The sequence below is a fragment of the Lathyrus oleraceus genome, chromosome 7 (assembly GCF_024323335.1).
Source record: "Lathyrus oleraceus cultivar Zhongwan6 chromosome 7, CAAS_Psat_ZW6_1.0, whole genome shotgun sequence".
Lineage (NCBI taxonomy): Eukaryota > Viridiplantae > Streptophyta > Magnoliopsida > Fabales > Fabaceae > Lathyrus > Lathyrus oleraceus.
Window position 1 is genome coordinate 38,660,716 of NC_066585.1, and position 24,600 is coordinate 38,685,315.

General features: G+C 37.8%; 1 protein-coding gene across 1 annotated transcript; it reads right to left on the reverse strand.

Moving 5' to 3' along the window:
- Nucleotides 1-23,404: 23,404 nt before the first annotated feature.
- Nucleotides 23,405-24,166, reverse strand: LOC127101898 (uncharacterized). Its single transcript, XM_051039328.1, has one exon. The coding sequence runs from the start codon at nt 24,164-24,166 to the stop codon at nt 23,405-23,407; it is 762 nt and encodes a 253-aa protein (XP_050895285.1).
- Between the last annotated feature and the right edge of the window lie 434 nt (nt 24,167-24,600).

Genomic DNA, 24,600 nt, shown 5'->3' on the forward strand with positions numbered 1-24,600 from the left:
ATCCTAATTGCTATTCATATTGGAATTTAGAGTTCAAACAAAAAGAAAAATGTAGTAGGGCAAACCTTAGTTACACGGATTCTGAAATGTGAAGAGCGTAGAGTTTGCAAATGATCGAATAGAGCAAGTGTTGGTGATAGAGATGCAGATGAGAGAGTTTGAGAAGCTTAGCACAAATTCCTCAGCAGAGCCGTTCAGAATTTTTTTTATAAGTTTGGGGCAAAATGGCCCTGCTGAGATTTAAATAGAAAACTGTCCTGCAGCGCTCGCTGCTGTCTCGCCTAGCGAGCAGCTAGCGAACCTGCTCGCTACTGCCTCGCCTAGCGAGCTGCAAGCGAGCATGACAACAAGTGTTTTTTTTTTCTTTTCAAATGCAGCACTTGCAAGTTCATCCAGAACAGTTTTATCACAAGGTAACCCAACACAACACAACACAAAAACAGTAAATACTTACAATGTTGGGGTGCCTCCCAACAAGCGCTTGTTTAACGTCGGCTAAGCTCGACGGTGCGATGCTCACAGAGGAGCATCGAGCGGAATTGTGCAGCTTCTGCGCTCTACTTTGTTGTTTGAGCCTCCGGGATCCCTTTTGTTGAGCAACCTCCTCAAGGGCCTTGTCGTCTTCAAGAGGTTCTTGATGAACCTTTGATAAAATCTAATACCACCCTTTTTCGGAACTATTTGCACAACGCTCACCCATTCACCGTCGGCTATAGAACAATTCATCCCGGCCTCCACTAATTTGACAACCTCCTTCTTTTTTAGCACCCGCATCAATTGATTCTCTTCGTTTGTGGACAAATTGTTGCTAATGATCACGGGTTTAGCACAGTTATCATCAAGGTACACATATTTCAAATGTGGCTCTAGTTTTGGCTCCTCCACTATACTAGTCATATCCCCGCCTTCCCTTGTCTCTTTATGATAGACAAGTTCTCCACAAGCTTCTAATTCGTGCAACAATGCTTCCATGTCTTTTCCTTTATTTTTGGTTGAACCTTTGTATACTCCGATAAGAAATCTTTCGGAAGGATTCGAAACATGAACCTGGTTTGCGACTTCCACAAGTTTCTCGTCTGTGGCATCAATTCGGAAAGAATCATGTTTATCATTGAGATGCTTTTTGGCTTCAAACAGATGGAAGGCTACCTCTTCATTTTGGACCCTTACCTTCATCAAACCGTTGTCTACGTCTATCATCATGCGCGCGGTTTTCATGAATGGTCGGCCCAAGATGAGCGGAGCATCATCATCCTCTTCCATATCAATAATAATAAAATCAACCGGGAAGAAGAATTTATCAACTTTGACTAACATGTCTTGAGCCACTCCATATGGTGCAGTGGTAGATTTATCAGCGAGTTGCAAAGTCATCTTCGCAGGTTTGATATCAACATTTCCCAATCTTTTGATAATGGACAGGGGAATTAAATTGATGCTAGATCCCAAGTCAATCAAGCCATTACCCATGTAGGTGTCTCCGATGGTTATTGGTAAAACAACTCGTCCCGGATCGGATTCCTTCCTTGGGAGGGTTTTTTGAATGATGGCACTACATCGTGCATCAAGCAAGATTGTCTCAGGTTCCGTGTGCCTCCGTTTTTTTGTAAGTATGTCCTTCATGAATTTGGCATACTTGGGCATTTGCTCCAAGGCTTCGGCAAACGGAATGTTGATTTGCAATTGTTTAAAGATACCCATGAACCGGGCGTAATGCCGTTCATTCTCCCTTTTGGACGGGGCATGAGGATAAGGAAGATTTTGGATTGGAGTAGCGCTCACTACCTCCTTTCCCTTTGCAACTCTAGAACTCCTCCATCTAGGCTTTTTCACTACCTCCCCTATTACCTCATCACTTGTATTTTTCTCAATCTCCACACTTATTCCTTTTTCAACTTCACCATTCTGTTCGTTATTTTCAACTTCTTCCTTCTCATTCCACTCCCCCACTTCACCATCAATATTTTCCTCAACTATTTCCTCCTCATTTGCTCTCTCAACTCTTTTTTTATTCTCACTCATTAATTCCCTCCCACTTCTCGTTGTGATCGCTTTACAATACTCCTTAGGATTTGTTTGCGTGTTTGCCGAAAAGGAAGGATCGGTTTGTTGTTCCGCGATTTGCTTAGCAAGTTGCGCAACTTGAGTCTCGAGATTTTTTATGGCCGCGTCATTGCTCTTTTGGTTAGCCATTGGCATTTGCATGAATTGCGTCAATGTCTCTTCTAACTTAGAATTGACGACCGGCGGTTGTTGAGATTGATAAGGATTTTGGGGAGGGTTTTGACGGCTAGAAGAACTACCTCCATAACCTTGGTTTTGGTAATAGTTACTTCTAGGTTGGAACCCTTGGTTCCCTTGGAAATGTTGTTGTTGATTTTGAGGGTTTGGTTGATAAGGTTGTTGTTGTTGTGGTCTCGGTTGGTAGTCCCGTTGATTGGCCATGTAGTTTACTTCGTCAAAACCGGGAGGTGGACAAAATCCGGTGTCATGTTCACCTTTACAAAGTTCACAACAAGCTATTTGTTTAGCTTTTGACGGTTCTCTTAACTCTTTGATTTGTTGCGTTAAGAGTTCCACTTGTTGTAAGATGAGCTTGTTTTGGGCAAGGATGGCATCATTCGTCCCAAGCTCAAGCACTCCCGACTTTTTCAAAGAATTTCCACGACTTTGACTCTGCAGATCATTTAAAGCCATTCGATTGATAATGTTTATGGCTTCTTCGGCACTTTTTGACATCAACGAGCCACCCGAGGTGGCATCCAACAACGTCTTGCAGTTTGGTTGAAGTCCATTTCTGAAGATATGGATTTGAGTCAATTCATCAAATCCATGCCCTTTACATTTCCTAAGCATGGACTTGAATCTCTCCCACGCTTCATTTAATGATTCACTGGTTCCTTGTGAAAACACCGAGATGGCCGTCTTGGATTCCATGAATCGGTTATGGGAGAAAAATCTTTCGATGAATTTCTCCTCTAACACGTTCCAGTCTGTCATTACGGCTGGTGTTTGATCTAGGTACCAATCCTTTGCTTTACAGAGCAAAGCGTGGGGAAATAATCGTCTGAACAACGGAAGCTCCTGAGCCTGATCCACTCCGGCAGCCAATGCTATCTCATAAAATTTTGTGAGAAAAGCAAATGGGTCTTCATGGTCCATTCCGGTGAATGGACTTCCATATAATAGATTTAGAGTTCCCGTTTTCATCTCAGCTTGCCTTCCGGTGTGGTTGGCAAACTGAGCGGTGTTCCTTGGACTATTGATGCATGGAGTAGAAATTGATGGTGGTGGTTGTGGCTCCATGTTTGGTATGAATGGTGGTGGATTTGTGGTTGAAGAACTTTCTCCTTGCTCTAGGCGTTGTCTAGCCTGTTGCCTCCTACGTCTCGTTTTGCTATTGAGCCTCCTTGCGGTTCTCTCGAACTCAGGATAAAAAAGAAGTTCGTCCACAGGGATTTGCCCTCGCATAAAACGTAAGCTGCACACTAAACCAAACAAATTACAAGCACAAGTCAAAAATTCACAAGCTAAAACTTAAACAACCATTGCGATGCTCGCAATATCAATTTACAATCCCCGGCAACGGCGCCATTTTGTTGAAATGTATTTTTCGTGTCGGGTTTTTGTTATCGTATCCACAGGGATTGTAAGATATCACCGCCGTTCGATGGTTGTATTAATCTTAGCTCAATGTAACAATAGGGTTTTGGTTTTAATCAAGTTATCTTGCATAGAAAGTAATAAATTGCGGTAAAAGTTTTGGTTTGAATAAATGAGAAATATTGCCAAAGTTAGGTTTCAATGATCACTTTGCATGTATTTGCTCGGTCAACAATCTTATAAACTCCTTTAGATGATAAATCATTTCACAAAGTCCTCTCAATATGTTTCTCTCGAACACACATTGTGAGTTTTGCCATTTTGATCCATTGTTTCTCTCGAACACAATCTATCAAAATGACAACTTTTTGGTTCAACCTTATGGTGAACAAAATCATTCATTACTATCTCTAGCTAACAAACAAGTTTGGATGAAAACCTAGGTCAAGAGTCGGTAAACATCTCTCGATCATAAACCAACACAAAGAGTTTTAAATAGAAACAAAGTTTTCATCATATATTTACCATTAAAGAGTTTACATATGAGGATCCTTACATTTACACACAAAGCTAGTAATCACCTACATCTAACCTTGACAAATGGATGACTTAGCTACTCATTTTCATGGTAGCTTGGTCGGCAAGTAAGGAAAGAAGGTTGATCAACATCCAAGTCGGATAATCGAAGTTGGATGGGAATCCACCTTCTTTTTGTAGAAGATGGTTCTAAGATGAAGAGAAATGAAAATTAGGGCATAAAAGCTCCCAAGAACAATGCTGTAAAAAATATCTAACAAAAGTACAAAAGTGGAAAAATGAGGTAAAACTAGGTATGGTGCTCAAAAGTGGCACCTGCTACTTATAGACCACTGCTGGGCTGTCATGCTCGCTAGGCGAGCAGAATGGCTCGCCTAGCGAGGGTCTAATATGGGCACATAAGGCACTTGCTCCCAGAGAAACAGGGTCTGCTGAACTGTCATGTTCGCCTAGCAAACATACCTTCGCCTAGCGAAGGACACGCTTCAACCTTCGCCCCAGCGAGGTTGAGAGGTTTTGCTACTGGAATGCTCGCTGGGGACTCGCTAGAGCTTCGTCTAGCGAGTGAGTGCTGGCTGCGCTTTTCACCAAAACAGAACGAACTCGCTACCACCTTCGCTGTCAGCTCGCCTGGCGAATTTATTGACAATTTACTGGAGCTTTCGCTTGGCGCTCGCCTAGCGAACCATTGCTTCGCCACAGCCCTCGCCTAGCGAGCAGGCTGATGAATGCTTGTTTGCTTTGGTTCCTTTGCCAACTTTCTTGTGTCTTCAATTTCAATTATTTCATGCCTTCTTTCTGCACAATAACACACAAATCAAAGGCACCAAGCTTGTTTATCAATGTAATGCATTTCATCAAAAACCAAGGTGATTTTGACAATTTTAGCAGGGAAATAGAGTGAAAGATGCCCACATATGATAGCTCAATTAAGCACTTTTGGGCATCTAACATCTATTCCACAATAACTTTTCCTTGAATCTGATTAACCCCACAATACGATGATTGGATGGATACTCATTTTGTGGTGTGAGAGTGGAATAAGTTAGAATGAGGTTTATCGTGTGATGGCTTTGCCTAGGGTTATTGGGAAATGTTAGATTATCATGTGTGCTTCTTGTATACTTGAATTGTGAAATAAATTGTTGTTGCGTTACTTATATGATACATTTTATAACCTATGCATGAATTGTTATTGCGTTGATTATGATATGATTGTATTGGTTAAATAATAATATGACTAGAACTTATGAGTGAGGTAAGCCTAGGAGAATAACTTGACCAATAACTTAGAAAGATAATTTAGGTTATGGAAATGAGTATACGGCGATCCTTAGCCGCAATGGTACCTAGGTGTGTATCGTGGACAAGTATTCACTTGGTAAACGAATCAATATGCTTTTTATGGAACATGTGTGATTTATTTATGAGAATGGATCATGTTATGATGCCATGAGAATTTGTTTGATATTTTTGGTGAGGAACTTTTGTTCCCAAAGCCCTATTTTGGAGAGGAGTGCTGCTCCAAAAGTCCTATTTGTTATTATGAATTAATCACGTATTCAGAATTAGTTTTGATGGTGCACATACCACTTCAAAGGCTTAAGTAAAGCGATAAGTGGGGATTTGGCACCAATGATTCCTGCCTCAATTGGGTTTGAGCCCAACCATGGAGGACATAGGGGAAAGGTGGACACCTAAGTGGGTTAGAGTCCCATACGGTGAAAGATACCCTAAGTAGGTTAGAGTCCCACACGGGTGATGGTCGCTTGAAATGAGTTTGGAACTCATAGAGAACCTGATATCTACCACGAAAGTCGAAGCATACGAGCATGCATGAATCGGGCCTGCTTAGACGTAAGTCCGCTCGGGGATTGATGTTTCGTGAATCCGAATAGTGATTTGTTGAGTGAATGTACTCAAGTGACATGTTTCCATACATTGCGAATATCCCTTAGATACTTGAGTCTTAGTTATCTTGTGTGTATGATACATAAGTAACGAGAGATGAAGACTTGAGTTAGGACTTGATTAGAAAACCATGTAGAGTCGAGTGGACCCACATGATAGGAGAACTCACTAAGATTATTATCTTCAATACACAATTATTTTAAAATATTTATATATATTAAATAATTTTGTAATTGGGCCTAAGTGATATAATAACCCGATGAATAAAAACCCATTACATGTCTCCTAACCCTAGGTAGATAAACCCTATATAAATTATACGGCGCTTCTCCTTAACTTTTATCAAACCATCATATATATTCACGTAAATTGGTAGCTTCAACTCTTAATACCCACTCATGAATTTGATTTAAATTCTACAGGGCTTCTGCTTTACCTTTCTCAAATATATTCCCGTAGGTATGTGAATCAACGGTGTTACCATAGGTTTGATTTAAATACTGGTATGTATTTGCACTATTTCTTTAGATCTAATTCCCTATCAATTAAATTCACTTAATTTCATTCATATGTGATATTCTATAATCTCTTTTAAATCTTGTTTTAAATTATGGAGCTTCATACTAACAGTTGAAGATGAAGTTTATTCATTCATCAGAAATCTCTACGATGCAATTTGATTGGACTCTTGTCAGAGTTTATTTTTCTTTTCCTCGACCGTGATTTCCTTGATTAATTGAGGTGATTCATAGTTTTTATATTCAATAATTATTCTTGTATTTGTTAAGAATTTAAAGTTTGTTTTATGGATTTTTGTTGTGTTTGATGGAATTGTGATAAGATTAAAATATATGTTGCTAGGTATGTCTGGTCTCCTGATTATGTAGTTTGCAAGATTTGATGGAATATATTTTGTTGGATTCTTGCAGTTTTGATAGATTTAAGCTTATTAAAGTTACTGAATTATAGGATAATTTTTTGGTTTGTTGTGCTTGATGAGATTCTGTATGGAATTGTGATAACAATAAAATATATGCTTGTTCGGTACGGTTGGTCTCTTCATTATGTAGTTAGCAAGATTTCTATATATATTTTGTTGGATTCTTGCAATTTTTATACATTTTAGCTTATTAAAGCTACTGGATTATAGGGTAATTGTGTATTTGGTGTTCATTTATTAACTTTATAATCTCTTATAGCTATTCTCATGTTTTTTAGTTGTTGAATTAATTTCTGTGTGTGAAGGCTGACAACTATTTCAGTGATATTAATCCTCTGTGCTGTTATATCACTTTACTAATGAATTTATGATTTATTTGTCGTCTATAATCAAAATGGTAATGGATGCATATGCAAGTGTTTCACCTTCATTTTGGTAATGGATGCATATGCAAGTGCTGGTCCTTCATGTCATTCTATCACATTACCAATATGTGTGTTTATTTTTGAAATGGTAATTGATGTATATGTAGACAAGAGGAAGACAAGAAATATCTTTGCTGCAAACATCTCTAAGTTTTACATTTGTAACACTTTTATATTAATTTTATTTTTAAATCATGCTAATTGTAAATGTTATTTTATAATATTAGGCTAGTGAAAGTTTTACTGTCATTCATTTTATGTTGAGCTAGCTTCTCGAGCATCTTCCTCCTGAAGACATTGAAATACAAAATATCAACTCGAATGAAAGCACTATTGAGGTTTATACTAATGCAAACATTTCAAATTCTGAAACAAACTCAGATTTTGTAAACAATTTCAATTAATGATTTCATCCATTGCATGTGAAGCAAATGATGAATGGATTTTCAAATAGGAAATAAATACGGGTAGAATGAAATAAATGAAAAACATTCTTGTTTTATGTTTGGGATTCCAAATTTTCAAATTATGTAAACAAGTCCAATTAATGGACCTCAACCATTACATGTGAAGCAAATGATGAAAGGGTAGAATGAAATAAATGAATAAATTTCTTATTTAATGTTAGGAATGTTTTTTCTCCCCATATTTACTTACATTTTTTGTGCTATTTCATTTTTTTACATGTGTTATGTTACACAACTTTATCGATCTCGTGCTTGTGTTAATTTCGTTGTTCTGTTCGTTTTATAACAAGATAGATGTTTAATGAGACATTGTGACTTCTGAAAAGTTACTTTTGACCATTTCAAGTTTTCATTGCTTTCCCGAACTCCATTCCTTTCAAGCCTTTAGGCACATCTTTAGCCTATCAAGTTTTTGTTTTTTACAAAAATCATTTACAGATCTAGACCATATAAAATCATGCATAATAAAAAAAATAATACGCTAGTTTGATAACACAAACTCATGAAAGAGGAATACGAGAAGAGGCCAAAATATGCATAGCTCCTTCATGACAGGTTTGCATAATTTTCAATGCACTTCTACCATTCTTGAATAAAACCTCATATTCTAATGTCATAGCTCCTTCATGACAGGTTTGCATAATTTTCACTTCGCTGCAAATATACAATTCTCCTTACCTTCAAAATATGCATTGGGCCAAAGATACAGAAACCCGGTTGATATTTATAAACCCATCATTACATAATTTCAAACCCTAGCTAGACAAACCCTATGTATATATTCACTTAGCATCATCTGTTAATACCAACTCATGACGACACTACTGTTGACTTTGATTTCAATTCTAGGGTCCTACTTTTGAGTTTGATTGAAGTACTGGTAATATGCTTCTTAACTACATCTTTAGAACATGTTGAGTTTGCTAGACAACTATAAATAAAGATGATATACACAACATACAACAAAATTTTATTTGATAAGAACAAAAATGATATATACAAAAATAAGAAGACAACATTTGTTTGATAAAAACACATATTGTATATACAACTATAGCAAGAATTATTCCACTCTTTTTGTTTAAATTCAGATGTATTTCATTTGTTTCTTAGGTACCAAGCAAATGAATTTTGATGGATTCATGGCTTATGTAAAATGAAACAGAAAAATAATTAAATGTAATTAATTTTTATAATTTTAGTAAATAATAATAATAGTAGTGTAGTAAAGGTAATAATAAAAGGATTTTGATTTTTTTTATATTGATTTTCCTTTATTTTTAGACTAAAATACTTGAAAAATGAATATTATAATAATTATTTTAAAAGTTTATAAAAAATTCAAAAATTAAAAATAAAAATTAAAAAAGTAGAGTTTTTAATTTTAAAATTATTTAAGTAAAGGTAAAAAAATAAAAAATAAAAACTCTAAATATAGGGAAATTTCAGTGTGTGAAAATGTTTCTACTATTTATATCAAGTTTAAGTTAAAACATTTAATTAAAACATTTAATTAAAACATTAAAGTCTGAATCAACAATAAAATAATATTATTAATTAATGTAAATGGATTCTAAGCTAATATATTTATTTGATTTTATGCCATGAATCAAATATTTGTGTTTTATGGTTTTTTATTAAAACAAAATTTTCAAAAATGAAATAAAGCATAAAAAAATAATTAATAAAAATTAAAATTAGCCCGTTTGACTTTTTATTTTTTCTATAATAATCACAATGTATTTTTTATCCTTTTTTATATATTTTGTATAAAAAGTGAAAAAAAAGTGATAAAAACAATGAATTTATTTAATATATTTCTTAGGTGCCAAGGAAATGAATTTGGATGGATTCATGGCTTATGTAAAATGTACCCGCGAAATGATTGAATCAAATTAATTTTATAATTTTAGTAAATAATAATAATCGTAGTGTAATAAAGGTAATAATAAAAGGATTTTTTTTATATTGATTTTTCTTTATTTTTAGACTTTGAAAAATGAATAATATAATAGTTATTTAAAAAATTAATAAAAAATTCGAAAATTAAATATAAAAACTAAAAAAGTAGAAGTTTTAATTATAAAATAATTTTAGTGAAGGTAAAAACATAACAAAAAGAAAAACTCTAAAAATAGGGAAAATTCAATGTGTGAAAATGTTTCTTCTATTTATATCATGTTTAGATTAAAACATTTAATTATAACATTAAAAGCTGAATCAACAATAAAATAAAGTAATTAATTAATGTAAATGGATTCTAACCTAATATATTTTATTTTATTTTATTTAATTTATCAAAATATTTGACTTTTATGGTTTTTAATTAAAACAAAATTGTCAAAAATGAAATAAAGCATAAAAATAAAAATTAATTGATAAAAATTAAAATTAGCCCTTTTGACTTATTTTTTACCCTTTTTTGGATTTATTTTGAATAAAATGTGAAAAAAAGTGAAAAGCAAATGAGTTTATTTTATTTCTTTCTTAGGTGCCAAGCAAATGAATTTCCATGGATTATGTAAAATGTAACAGCAAAATGATTAAATAAAATTAATTTTTATAATTTTAGTAAATAATGATAATAGTAGTGTAATAAAGGTAATAATAAATGGATTTTGATTTTTCTTTTTTTATATTTATTTTCCTTTATTTTTATACTAAAATACATGAAAAATGAATAATATAATAATTATTTAAAAATATTTTAAAAAATTAGAAAATTAAATATAAAAATAAAAAGAGTAGAAGTTTTAATTTTAAAATAGTGTAAGTGAAGGTAAAATCATTATTGTTTGTCCGGCTTCTTAATTTCGTATTCATGCTTAACATGAAAGTATGAGTTTATCGCTAAAGGAGAAGGAATTTGTGAAAACCTACTGTGGTTTTAGCTGTCAGTAAAAACTCCCTTGGTAGATTTATGGAGAATTTATTTCAAATTATCGATCACATTTACATTTCTCCCAAAATAGATGATAGATTTATTTGGTGGAGGGACGGTGTCGATTTCTCTATCAGAAACAATTATGTTGTGAATGAGAAGTAGGTGGATGACAATTCTGCCATGGATACAACATGTCTTGATGGTTTAGACTTGATCTGGAAATTGAAAATTCCTAGCAAGGTCCAAGTTTTCTGCTGGACAATGTTGATGAAAGAATATTCTCCTTGAGACTAATAGTAGAGAGCTTATCCTTTTCTGTCAAGTAATTGAGGAAGATGAGTTGCATCTTTTCAAGAATTGTGTGATTAGCAAAGTTGTTCGGCTAGGAGTTGAGGTGGAGGAGCTAAATAGCTGCCTAGCATGTTACCTGTTTTTAATTTGCTCAAATTCGGAAAATGGTTTTTTGGTCAAATTACTTGGATTGATTCTGGCAGCAACTTGTTCGATTCTTTGATTGAACTGAAATGTTATTATTTTCAATGAGGACAAGTTGGCTAACTTTTAGCTTGTAAATTCTTCTAATTCAAAAAAGTGATAAGAAATTTTACTTATCAAATTGATTACACTTAAGTGTTTTGATAAATGATATGTAACGCTTTTACAAACCAAAAAAACATTTGGAGATGTCAAAATTCCCGAAATCCAAAAAGATTGAAAGTGAGGGTGACAAAAAAAACACCACTAATCATTTTCCCCTGTTTCACCCTTAACCATATTCACCATCCCCGTCTGTGATTCTCTTCATGTTCGTCGTGCATCGTTTATGGCTATTTTACCAACTCTTAAAAGCATACAACGACTCTTTTTTCAAACTGAACTTAGCAATCAAACAGAACGTTAGCACTGGTCCCACTGGGCGTGCCAATTTGTTTACCTTGAAAAATGGTAAACAACCGCTGATCTTCCAAATTTCTAAATTTGGTCACTCACAGGATCGATTAGATTGATCCTAGGACATGTGCTAAACGTCTCATAAAGTAATAATAATAACGTAATAGTAATAGATGATCAAACTAAACGTCAAATCAAAGTATTAAAGAAAACTAAGGACAAAAGAGTGACTTGACCAAAAAGAAAAGTTTTAAATTAGTGTTTACAACTAATAAAGAAAAATGAAGTAAACGATAGGAATTGTAAAAGGGTTGAAAGTAATCAAAAAGGTTTGTAAGTGCTGGAATCTTTAAGATTGTAAGGTAAAAGTTTAAGGTAAGGAAAAGAACTAGGGATCTTTAAACTTGTAAATGACAAAGTAACAATAAAGTGTTTGAAAGGAAAGAACAAAGAAGAATATTTCTGAAGAGGAAGTAAAGAGAAATTTATAATGCTTTGAAATGATTAAACAATGGTGTAAACAACATACATTATGCGTTTTACAGTTCTTCTTCACACGAATACTTAGTAAACTTGCAGATTTTTATACACAATTTGAAACACACTTTTCTAACACTAATACCCTATATTTATACTGGATCGAAATAACCGCTTTAATGATCCTTCAATCACGTCGATGCACGTGGCAACCTGCATGCGTATGTTCGCTCACTCTGCTTCCATGTGTATCTTTGCGGTTTCTAACGAAGGTAATCTTCCCTCCTTTATTTAAATTTAAAATCTCTGATCGAAATCGTTTTCTAACCGCTCCTCAAGGAACTACTATGAAATTTCAGCTATAAGCTTGATCTTTATCTAATCAGCCAAGTCGGCCTACCCTCAACTGGCCGAATCACTTCTTAGTCGAAACCAGCTGTGCATATTTTCCAATTTTGGTAATTTGAAGTGGGCGTCTAAAATTTCAGCTAACAGATTGCCCCCCAAAAATGTCATTTTCGACATACGAGAGAGAAAGACATTTTTTGAGACCTTACTTTGACGCCTCGATGACTGATACTGCGCCAGGTGCCTCAATATTGGCAAAACCTTTTAGTTCCTCCACTTGTCTGGTGACGTCAGCATCATCATTGTTTTTCCTACCCACGTCTTTTCAGCCCACAACAAAATCTTTTTCACTCATCACATTTCCTAGCTTCTAAGAAATCATGGGTTATGGAATTAATTTCCATTTTCACTACACTGCTCGGGATACACGTGTCCCATTAACTTGTCCACCATTAATGTTGATTTGAAACGTCTCCTTGTAGGCCTATAAAACCCAGTTACTTACCCATTTCAAAACTTTCTCACATTCTCTGAATCTTCAAACATTCAAACCTTCCTTTCTCCCAATCCCTTATATTTGAACCCGGATTTTGTTTTTCAAACCTTAACGATGGACGCTTCAAAAAAAGCTCTCAAGGTAACAAGAGTCTCTTTCAAAACTACCGCCAACAAGTCTAAATCCCCGAAAAAAATCTCGGAATTTCCGCCATTTGCGACGCTATCCGCCCCACTTGCAGTTAGCAATCGTCAGTACCTACTAGAATCTCATACAGAGGAATAACGCCGAATTTACGCTTCTCAGGTACTCATTCCCATTTCTGTCTCTAATAAAACTCATGCCTTATCTGGACCTTTAGCATATTTAGACTCTGGTACTAGCAAGCTTAGAGAGTTTTTTCCGTCTTACCATAAATGCAAACCCATAGGACAGGCTAGAAACCCTATGACTTCCTCTTCCAAAAATACCCAGGCTGAAGACACTGTAGATTTGAGGTTTATGAACAATGTTTTAGAGCCTTCTGTGCCACCCCAACTTTAAAAGATCCCACTGATTACTCTAATTGGTTAAACAAAATAGAGAAACAAAAAACTCAGGCTTGGAAAGATATAGGGATATATGACCTTATTATCCTGTCGAAATTGGATTTGGATTATAGTAACCCTATGTTAACTTCTTCGTTGTACTTCTGGGACAACACACACTATACGTTCCATCTTCCTTGTGGAATGGTCACACCCACTCTTTTCGACACGGCCACTATCACAGGGCTACAACCCATTGGCCATACCTACGATCTTGACATTGATTTCATGGATATGATTGCCTTTTCGACTACAAGACTGACGTATTCAACACACATAGCCCACTACCATGATAAAGACACTGAGATTGTCTCCGACGTGGAGCATATAGCTTTTCTGGACTTATGGCTGTCACACTCCATATTTTGCATGAAATCATTACAAGTTACCAAGAAATATCTCACCTTGGCTAACCAATTGCATGTGGGGCATGACGTCTGCTTAAGTGAGATGATATTAGCAAGTCTGTACGAATCATTGAGTGACGGAGTGGCTCAACTGAAGAATCTTGGGGACAAAGGAAATATTATGTTGTTTGGTCCCTTTTGGTTATTACAACTTTGGCTCAACGCCACTTTAGAGGCCAATCTTCCAAACAAGGGCCTCGTCGACGAGGATGCTGAAGGAATCAGACATAAGAGGGTCGAAGGACCAAGGCTAACCCAACTAACCCCTAGGGACGAAGGACAAGCTCTCCAACCAACTTTCATGAGTAAAACATGATGTTTTCTTAACATTATACTTTTGCTTCAAGTATGGCTCCTTTCGCAATCAGGAAGGTTGGCCCTAAGTGGTTTACCAGGACTTTCCACTCTTCATCTACAAAGCAAGAGACATAATCCTTGCTAATTTGGGAAGCCTTCTTGACTCCTCGGATCCTTACCCTTCGATTTAACCCTTCGAAGGTCCAAGTCACGCTGATAACTTACCAGCCCAACCTCATTGCTCAACAATTTGGTTGGTTCAGGTCCTCCTGAAGTGCCTATACGACAAGAAGAGTAGCCTCCTTCTTCACAATGCCGTTATTACTAAAACCACGACTTTCAGACAAATAGCCAAGTACAATGGTAGGACCAAGTTGACTTCATTTCACTTTGAGCCTAGCTTCCTTTGTAGTCGAGAATTTGGGAAGTGGTGGGCTAAGTATTACATCGAGGAATTCTGCGATGTTACTTCCTTTATTCAACTGTTTGAAAAAGCTTTTCTTCTTGTGTAGGAAAACACCAAGAAAGGTACTTATATGCTTATAAAAGAAATTCAAGCTTTTCAAAACTACTTTGAAACTGCCTATCGACTTGATGATCTTAGTCGAACCATCCGCGAAGTAGCTGTTACGCTTAAAAAGAAATTTTCAAAGAAAATGTAAACTTTAAAGATTCCATCATACGTTTCTCGCAAGAAAAGCTATGAAATGGCTCTTGAACTATTTCCCCCAAAGTTTCCTCCACTGTCAAATGCTGACATCAGAGTGGCTCTTGCACCCCCATTTCCAGATTGGTTCATTTGTGGGGACTCTATTAAAATCCTTCGACAACAATCTCAGAAAAAGGCTCAGCGGGTGGTTGCGACCTAGCACACTTTAGGCAGTTTCAAAGGGCACCTTCATATAGGAATCGAATATCTATGAATCGAATCAGACATATATGAAGGTGTGATACAAGGGGCTCCCCTCTAAGTAGATTCTCTTTGACTTGATTTTAGCTAACACTGACCATTTCTTCTTGTTTTTGTCTAGCTATCAAGATCCCCCCAAAAACACACACCAACAAAAGACCCATCGACTTGAAGGTTGAAGGAAGTAACAAACCTGCAAAGGTACCTCTCTTTCCTTGTTCCTTTATCCTTGTTATACATTGATGATATAAGATTTAATGTTTGGCTCAGGTTGCTCGAAAACCTCCGATAAGTCCCCTAAAAATCCAAAAACCTGTTGCTGCCCCCATCATCGTAGATTCTGACGAAGATGACCTGTCGCCCGTTCTGGACCTCACTTCTAGGAAAAGGAAGTCACAGCTGAAACCCATCGATCCTCTGAATCAACCGAACACAAAACTTCAAAGAAAAAGGTTCGTTGCGCTTGTTATCTAAGACACTACTCCTGAGGAAATGGCAAGAGTAGAAGCGGCTCAAAGTGAGAGCGAAAATTCTAGCCCTGGGGTCGAAGGTTAAAAGGTACCACACACTTCTCTTCACTTTATTTCACTTGTTTGCCTCTTTTAGTCATTTACACCTTCTGATTGTATTAATTTTAGGGTGAGGCGAGCACTGTCATTCTTCCTAAGAAAGCTGCTTCCTCCAAGCCTACCTTTGTACCTGATGTTTTGAACAACGCTGGCGAACCTACCTATCGACCATCCTCTCAAAAGGGGTCCATAAGAGAGATCAATCAGCCTCCAACCGATAATCTCGACGCCTTGCCACCAAAAACCACTACTCAACATTATCACACCAGTGACCCTGGTCATGAAATTGACTCGAGCGAAGAAAATGAGGCCCAAGGTGATCCAGTCCCTATCGTTGAGGATGAACTCGCTGAGGATGAGGAAACCCCTGGGGCTGGTCTACATACAGGGGAAGAAATGAATGAGCCTCAGGGCGAATGATGAGGCGTCGAAGACATGGTTGTAGGGGAAGCGGCTGAAGTAAATCTGGAGACTAACCTTGATAGCGCCGAGAGCTAAACAAAAGGAAGAGCCAATGTAGGTGAAGATCATGCTCGAACTCAAACCCCTGCAATGGCTGACAATCCGACGGTTGGCTTTTCGTGAAGTAGCATTGGTGCCCTTTTTGTAGAAAAGTCGGCTATCTTGAAGCGAAGTAAGCCACTGGAGTATCTAAAGGTGATGCTAAATTGTAGGGAGAGTTCTTTTGATCAAAGTCATAACACTTCAGCGCCAGACATTATCCTTCGAGCACCCCTGCGGGCGAAATCCTTTCTAAAATCAAGGACAAAGTCTTTAGGGGTAACTTGTTTCTGCTGCTGCTGGCTAATCCTTCTGCCCCTTTAACTCTGAAAGCTCTTCTTGGATAGGTTGACTTGTTAGAGGCTTCCCACAAAGTGGGGAACGTTATTCCAGAGATAGGGACTATGATCGACCAAGCTGTTGCGGATTACAAGTTGCTACCTCACCTTATAGGGGAAATAGAGAAAAAAATTGGTTCTGAGGCTGAAGCTTGGGATGCTGCTACCGAATATACCAATAAGGCAATAGAATCGGAACAGACCAAGCAAAAGAATAAAGAGAAGGTCGATGCTCATGATCGCAACATCACTTCCTGGAGACAACAAATATCAGAATTGCAGGCCAAAATCTCTAATGCTGAAAAGGACAAGCAATAACTGTTGGAATTTGATGATGCTTCGATGGCTCAGGATCTGTCACTTGGCATGGAGTTTGTCGAAAAAGCTCGACAGCTTGAATCAGACGTCAAACTCCTGCGCTCAAAAAGATCTGTGTGCGTAAAATGATTGGAGCTCCTCAAAGTCAAGTATCTTCAGATTAAGGCCACTCTTCCCTTTTAATGTTATTTTTATTTGTATGAAGATGTAACCGAACTTCTCCTTGTAATGAATATTAGTCTTCTGGCCTTATGACTTTACGATTACCATTTTGGCACTTTTAGCATTTTGGCTTTTGCTTTATTTACGCAATTACTCGTCTCTTATTTTTACTTCTTGGATTGTCGGTTTGTATTTTTTCAAATATTTCCCGTTTACTCTTAGAATCCTCCTATCTTCGCTGAGCTCTTCAATCTCATAGGCACCATTAGAAAAAATCTGCAAATTTTGGAAAGGGCCTTCCCATTTTGGGGACCATTTCCCCAAGGCTCTATCTTTTTGATCCATTGGAAGGATCACTTTCCATACCAAATCCCCAGGCGTAAAACTTTTAACTTTCACTTTCTTATTATAAGAAACTTTTATCCTTTTCTTCTGTTGCCTTAGTAATTCTAAGGCATTTAACCTTTCCTCGTCCAGATCGACCAATTCATCCAACATCATGCTCCAATATGATTCCGTTGGGAGTTCATGTTTCCTCAGGGGTTGTAGGTGGATTTCTACTGGCAAGACAACATAATGGACAAAAGTTAGGCGAAAGGGGGTTGACTTAGTAGCCTCTTTAGGAGACGTGCGACATGCCCATAAAATTTGGTCCAGAGTCTTGTTCCAATTCTTAGGCTTCTTCCCTACATGTTTTTAATCAAACCAATGATCACCTTATTGGAAGCTTCAACTTGTCCATTGGCCTGAGCATAATAGGGTGTTGACGTTAACACATTGAAACCTATGTCTATGGAGAATTCTTGTATTTTTCGACCAGTAAATACTGATCCTTGATCCGTTGTGATTGTCTCTGGAATTCCAAACCTATAATTAATATGTTTTTGAATGAATTCGATGACATCCTCTTGGTTCACATTTGGAAAAGGTATGGCTTCAATCCATTTTGTGAAATAATCAACTCCTACCAATATATATATATTTGACTTTTCGATGACGGAGGTCGAATTTCTCCAATCAAGTCCAAAGCCCAACCTCTAAATGGCCATGGTTTGATGATAGAATGTAATTCACTTGCAGGGACATGTTGTATGCCTGCATGCGTTTGACAGTCTTGACATCGCTTCGTGAATTCAACGAAGTATTTCAACATAGTAGGCCAATACTTTCCTTGCTGGAATAAGAGCCATTTCAGCTTATGACCGACTTGGTGTGCTCCACATGTTCCACTATGTACAGTTGAAAGGGCAAAGTATACCTCTGACTCACTAGGGCATCTCAACAAAGTTCCTTTGGGAGATTTCTTAAACAACTTTGAACCCAAAAAAATGTAACTCAATGCTCGATACCTGGTTCTTCGATCAATTGATGTTGTGGGATTCGGCAGGTATACTACTATTGGCTTTCTCCAGTTTTCGTCCGTCAAACTGCCTATTGCCAATATTTTGAAATTTCCTTCATCAGCACATCCTAACCTTGTCTTCTCTAAATCCAAGGGAGTTAATCTGGTTGCCACCAACTTTCCTCTGACTTCTATGACTTTGGGCATCTTTTCCTTCGAAATTTTGTACCCAGATGCAATTTGAGCCAAATCATTAGCTATCATGTTCTCGATTCGTGGTATATGTCAAATATAAACCATTTCGAACTTTTTTAACAATCGACTGGCGATTAAAAAATACATGATCAAATTCTCCTTAACACGCCTATATTCTTTCATGATCTATTTTATGACTAACTCTGAGTCTCCCATTATCTTTACCCGAATTGCCCCCAATTCCAACAACATTTCAAGTCGTGCTATGAGGGCTTCATATTCAGCTTTGTTATTTGAACAAATGCTTCTACTTTGTACAGGAATGTCGTTGGAATTTTATTTGGAGAAATAATTACGATTCTGACACCTGTGCCATTTTTATGGCTAGATTCGTCGAAGTATAACTTCCACGACCCTAATTCAACATAATTCAGAGCGTCGGCGTCAATGGAGTGACCGACTATGAAGTCTGCTACCACTTGGCCTTTCACAGCTTTTAATGGCATGTATGTGAAGGAAAACTCAGTTAATGCTAATGCCCATTTCCCAATTCGACTATGCAAAATTGGTTTAGATAACATATGTTTAATAATATCATAATGAGATGAAACATACACCTTAACAAGTTTGATATAATGCTTCAATTTTGTACATGAGAAATATAAACATAAACATAACTTTTTGATCATGCTATACCTAGTTTCTGCATCGTTTAAAACCCTATTGAGGTAATAAATGGATCTTGCAACACCATTATCATCCTCTTGTGCTAACATGCTCCCTAAGGTTTTATCAGATGCGGATATCTACAATCTCATACTTTTATTTCTACAAGGTGGTGTCAAAATTGGTGGGTGGCTCAAGTACACCTTGATGTTATCAAACGCCACTTGCTGAGCTTTCCCCCATTCGAATACTTCCTTTTCGAGTCGAAGCAGAGGTGAGAATGCTTGTGTCTTCCCACTAAGGTTTGAGATGAATCTCCTTAGGAAATTGATCTTGCCCAGTAGTAACTACAAACCCTTCTTTGTTGATGGCGCTTTCGCTTCCATGATACCTTTGGTTTTATTCTGGTTTATTTCGATCCCTTTTTTATGGACCACAAAACCTAGAAAATCCCCATCCTGCACACAAAAATCACATTTTAGAGGGTTCATTATTAGACCATATTTTCTCATTCTTTCAAAAGATATTCGGAGGTGTTCTATATGACTTTTCCCTGAAATAGACTTAACAACAATGTGGTCTATATAGATTTGTATAACAGTTTCTATGAAATCATAGAAGATCGAATTCATCTCCCTTTGGTAAGTTGCCCCTGCATTTTTTAAATCGAAAGGCATCACTACCCATTCATAGGTGCCTAAGGCTCCAGGGCAATGATATGCCGTTTTTGGGACATCTTCTTCGGCAATGAATATTTGATTGTACCCAGAATACCCATCGAGCCTGCTTAGATATTCATAACATGTGGCAGAATCGACCAACATTTCCGCCATTGGCATTGAGTATTCATTTTTTGGGGTTGTAGTAATCAAATCTCTACAATCTATGCAAACCTTTTACGTACCATTCTTTTTCACATTTGGCACAATGTTATCTAACCAATCGACATACCTGGAAGTTCGAATAAAGTTACCACATAGAAGTCTTTCAACTTCCTCCTTGATTTTCGACAATATTGCTGGGGCAAATCGTCTTGGATTCTGCTTCACCGGCTTCTTTCCAGGTTTGATCGACAATTTTAATTCGACCAGCTCCCTGCTTAAACTAGGAATTTCATCATAGTCCCATGCGAAGTAGTCTTTAAACTCTCTTAGCAACTGGACCACTTCGATCTTAAGTTGAGGATGGATGTTGGAACTGATGTAAGTTTGCCTTTTCATTACCCCTCACCCAAGTCTACTTCTTCGAGGGGATCTTGAGCCAACATATTAACATTGGTCGCTAGCGGGTCCTTCTCGAAACCCAAAGGCTCATCATCATAGATCGCGTCAAGCCTCTGGTCTTTCTCTTCGTCTTGACCTTCGTCAGGTGGTCTTGGGTCGAAGTCTTTTCCAAGTCCTACTGATGGAGAAATTTCACTGGCTTCGACAACCATGTTTCTTATTTCGGCCTCTAAGGCCAATTGCTGCTTGTTTTCGGCTATGTAGGCCGAAATCCTCTTTAACGTTGCGAACTCAGTCATCATCACTAAATTCACTTCCCCACCGTGTGGGGTCAATTCTGGGTACTCCTAAATATCTGAAGTTGTCTTTGCCCACTACCTCTTTGTCCCACCGGAAACCATAGCGGGGGTGGAGTGATAAGGAACAGCAGGCCTTGTCATCAGGGGTGAATGAAAACTCAGCCAAATCACAAAGGCTATAGTGGCTAAGTGCTTGTAGAATTGGCGTATGTCAACATAATTGATAGGGTTTTAAAATACCCCTGAACCGCTTCTATATTTTCAACAATTCCATCTGGACGTCAAATTATAATCCTCTGGTGCATCGAAGATGGGACGACTCCGACTCCATGGATCCATTCTCTCCCTAGCAACATGTTGTAGTTTGCCTTCGTTTCCACAATCATGAACATTGTTGACCTAGTGGCTGTTCCCACAGTCAATTCGACTTGGATAGCCCCCTAGGGGGGAGCCTACTTTTCCTTCATAATTGGTTAACACCATATTATGAGGTTTGGTATCAATGTCATATTTTCCAATTTTTGCCAACATTTGATGGGGCATCAAATTTACAATCGCTCCACAATCTACCAATATTTTATTAACTGGGATATTTTCAACTTTTTCGGTGATGAAGAGGGGTTTCAAATGGCTCTTCATGGTGTCGCCGGTCTCTCGAAAAAAGAATTCTGCTCCTTGACACAGCCATTGTTCATTATATAGTAATAGACCAGTTTGTGGGCGACCATTTCCCTTTCGGTGATACTGTCATTATCATCAACTTCGATGATTCAATCGAATTCTCTGGGCATCACAGATACCACTCCGACCAAGATGTCTAAGGAATACTCTGAACCAGAGTCGATGTTGTCAGTTAATAACTCATCTTCGGCAGCCGTCTGATTTTCTCCGGCCGTCTTGTTTGAAATCTTGGGATCTCTTTGGGTGAAGTTAGGGCCATCCTTTTTCTTCACCATCACGTTGGTACTTGATTCAGCCTGATCTATTTTTCCAGCTTCTCTTCTGGATTTTCGCCTTCTCTGTTCTCTTCTCCACTGGGACCTTGTCATGGGATTATTTCCTTTATAGTTTTTGGACACATGTGCGGTCCTTTTGTAAGATCGGAATTCCTGGCGATAAGCTAGCGATGAACCTCCTTCAACCTCAAATATTTTCCATTTACCATGGCCATGTTTCCTCCCCTTAGCCTGCTTGACCCACTTCCCATCTTCGATGCTTGGCTTAAAGGTCATGGGTTGGAAGTTTCATCCAACTTTCTTGGTTTCACTCAACTTCACCGTAGGGCGCCTAGGATCAGGATATCTCCTAGGATCAAAGAACCTTTCTGGCTTACCCGCTTGATTATTGTGGATGGATTTCTGGCTATTTTGTTGATTCACTCTCTTAACACCCTCCTGATTTTGATCTGCCCTTTTGTCGAAGACAACAATGCACCTGGGGCATAACATAACTTTCGTTTTCTTCTTTTGGCACCTTTAGAGAAAGTCGGACAATGTTTCTTCTTCCTGAGGGAAGGAGACCTTGTTGTATTCCTCTTTTTTACTTTCATCATCGATTTCCAATGAGACATCTCGAGATACCTCCACCATATTAACTTCCATGTGGATATCCTCAGTAGTAGCCAACTTTTGGAATTGTTTTTGAAGGTCGTCAGTAGCCTTGTCCAGCTTAATGAAATTATCAGCGGTTTCTTTAGTGATCATCACTAAATTTGAATTTCCAACATCTTCGACATCTTAGGCTTCAACATTTTATTTCTTGATGTGTCCTTTGTACCCCTTAGGGGCAAACCGTCAAGAGGTGCCTGCTCGAAGTACTCATGTACTTTAACCATGACAGGCCCATGGACGAATTCTTCAGTAACTTCGGTCGTACATAAATCATCAGTAGATTCAATGAAATTCACCTCCTCTGGCTCAGTATAATAAGCTTCAGCAATTTGTAGAGGATCAGAGTCGATTTTCATCTGGCTCCGTGGCTTATCATCGAACTTGAGTCTTCCCTCCTGGATTGCATTCTGCACCAGATCCCTGAAAAGAAAACATTGAGACGTTTTCTGACCCAAAAAACTATGGTATTTACAAAACCATCATTTCTTTCTTTGTTCTAAAGGGGGTACTTTAGCACCCGGAGGTACTATCATTTGACCATCTTTAACTAGTAAGTCGAAAATTTCGTCACATTTTGTAACGTCGAATGTATATGTTTTCTTAGGAAACCTGTCATTCTTTTCAGGTTCTACAGGGTTTTTCCCGTTCGAAGGGGCCAAAACTTTGCACGCATATGATGGCCCCTGTGTCAATTCAGCAAGATCGATCTCAGTATCGTCGAAGTCTGGAACTTCATGGCCTGAATCTTCGTGATCTTTCCTAAAATCGACATAGGCTACCCTTTTACCTTTGTATGTCCTAGCCTTTTCTTCTTTTAAACGTTCTACCTGTCGAACTCTGTCAACCAACTTGGCCATATCCCTTAGGTATTGAGTATCCAATTCTTTCTAATCGAATTGTTAAGGCCCCCAGTGGCCATTTCGACCAACTCATGTTCTAGCACTTGCGTAAAACACCTGGCTTTGAGTAGTCGAAATTTATTCAGGTAGTCGTCAATTGGCTCAGTGAATTTTTCGTCTGACACTGGCCAACTCTTTCAAGCTTATCTTTGTTTGCCCCATGTAGAACTGTTCATGGAACATTATTTCTAACTGGTTCCATGAATGGATAAAATTTTGGGGCAATGTTGTGAACCATCTAAAAGCATTCTTGGTAAGAGAACTTGGGAAAAATTTCATCCGAATACTCTCTTTATTTGACATATCTCCAGCTTCGATTAGATATCTTGCCACGTGTTCGATAGTAGACTCAGTAGTATCCCCAACAAACTTGGTGAATTTGGGGATCTTGGTCCTCAGGGGCACATCTGTATGTAAGACATATTCTGCCAAAGGCAATGTATAATTTGGTCTTCTAAGACCAAAATTTACCCCATTTCGAACCATAATTCTCTCGACTATAACTGCTAGGTTATTATCTGCTGCCACATCATCATGTTGAACTTGTTGTATGATATCATCGGCATTTTGATTCCTATTTACCATTAACACCCTTGGTTCTCTGGGTACATGTGGTTCGACCCTAGGAGGTACCACTATTCCCCCTTGATTTTGTGGGATCTGCTTAATGGTGAGGTCCTCCTCAAACGTGAGCTCTTGATTCTCTCTCACCCAATCCCTGGGCAGGGGACGCTGGTGCTGAGGAATACCAAGAAACTCAGACATTCGAGCCACTTGTGCTGTCATTTGTTGATTCGACTGAGTTGTACTCTCAATAAGAGGATTTAGCACAGTGGCCAAAGTTTGAGTTAACATCTGGACCATTTCATGATTGCTTTCGTCTATTTGTTGCCTCCATGCCGCCGCAGAATTATTGGTAAGAGCGGATAGTTGTACTGGGTATCTTATACCTAACGCTTGATTGGCTTAAGCCGTGTTTATCCTAGACCCTTGTACTGGTGAATTTTTGTTAGCCGCTTGTTCCGAAAAAGTAGAACCCATATTCTGTAGATTAGCCATCACTAAAGTTGGCATTCCATACGACTGTTCTCGACCGCTAAATGGTATTGAAAAACCAGGGGGTACCAACGACCTATTTGGGATGTCACTAATTGGTGAAGGAGTGTGGGGAGGTCCCCTAGGTCCAACATAAGTCAAAATTGGTTCAGAATGGGAGATCGAATGCATAGGCATCGAACTCACCATAGACAAAACTATTTCAGACACATGCATCGTGCCCGTGTTTGCCCCTATCGAAG

What these genes read in the sequence shown, in the direction of transcription:
- LOC127101898 (XM_051039328.1), bottom strand. Translation starts at nt 24,166, where the DNA reads ATGGTCCAGATGTTAACTCAAACTTTGGCCACTGTGCTAAATCCTCTT.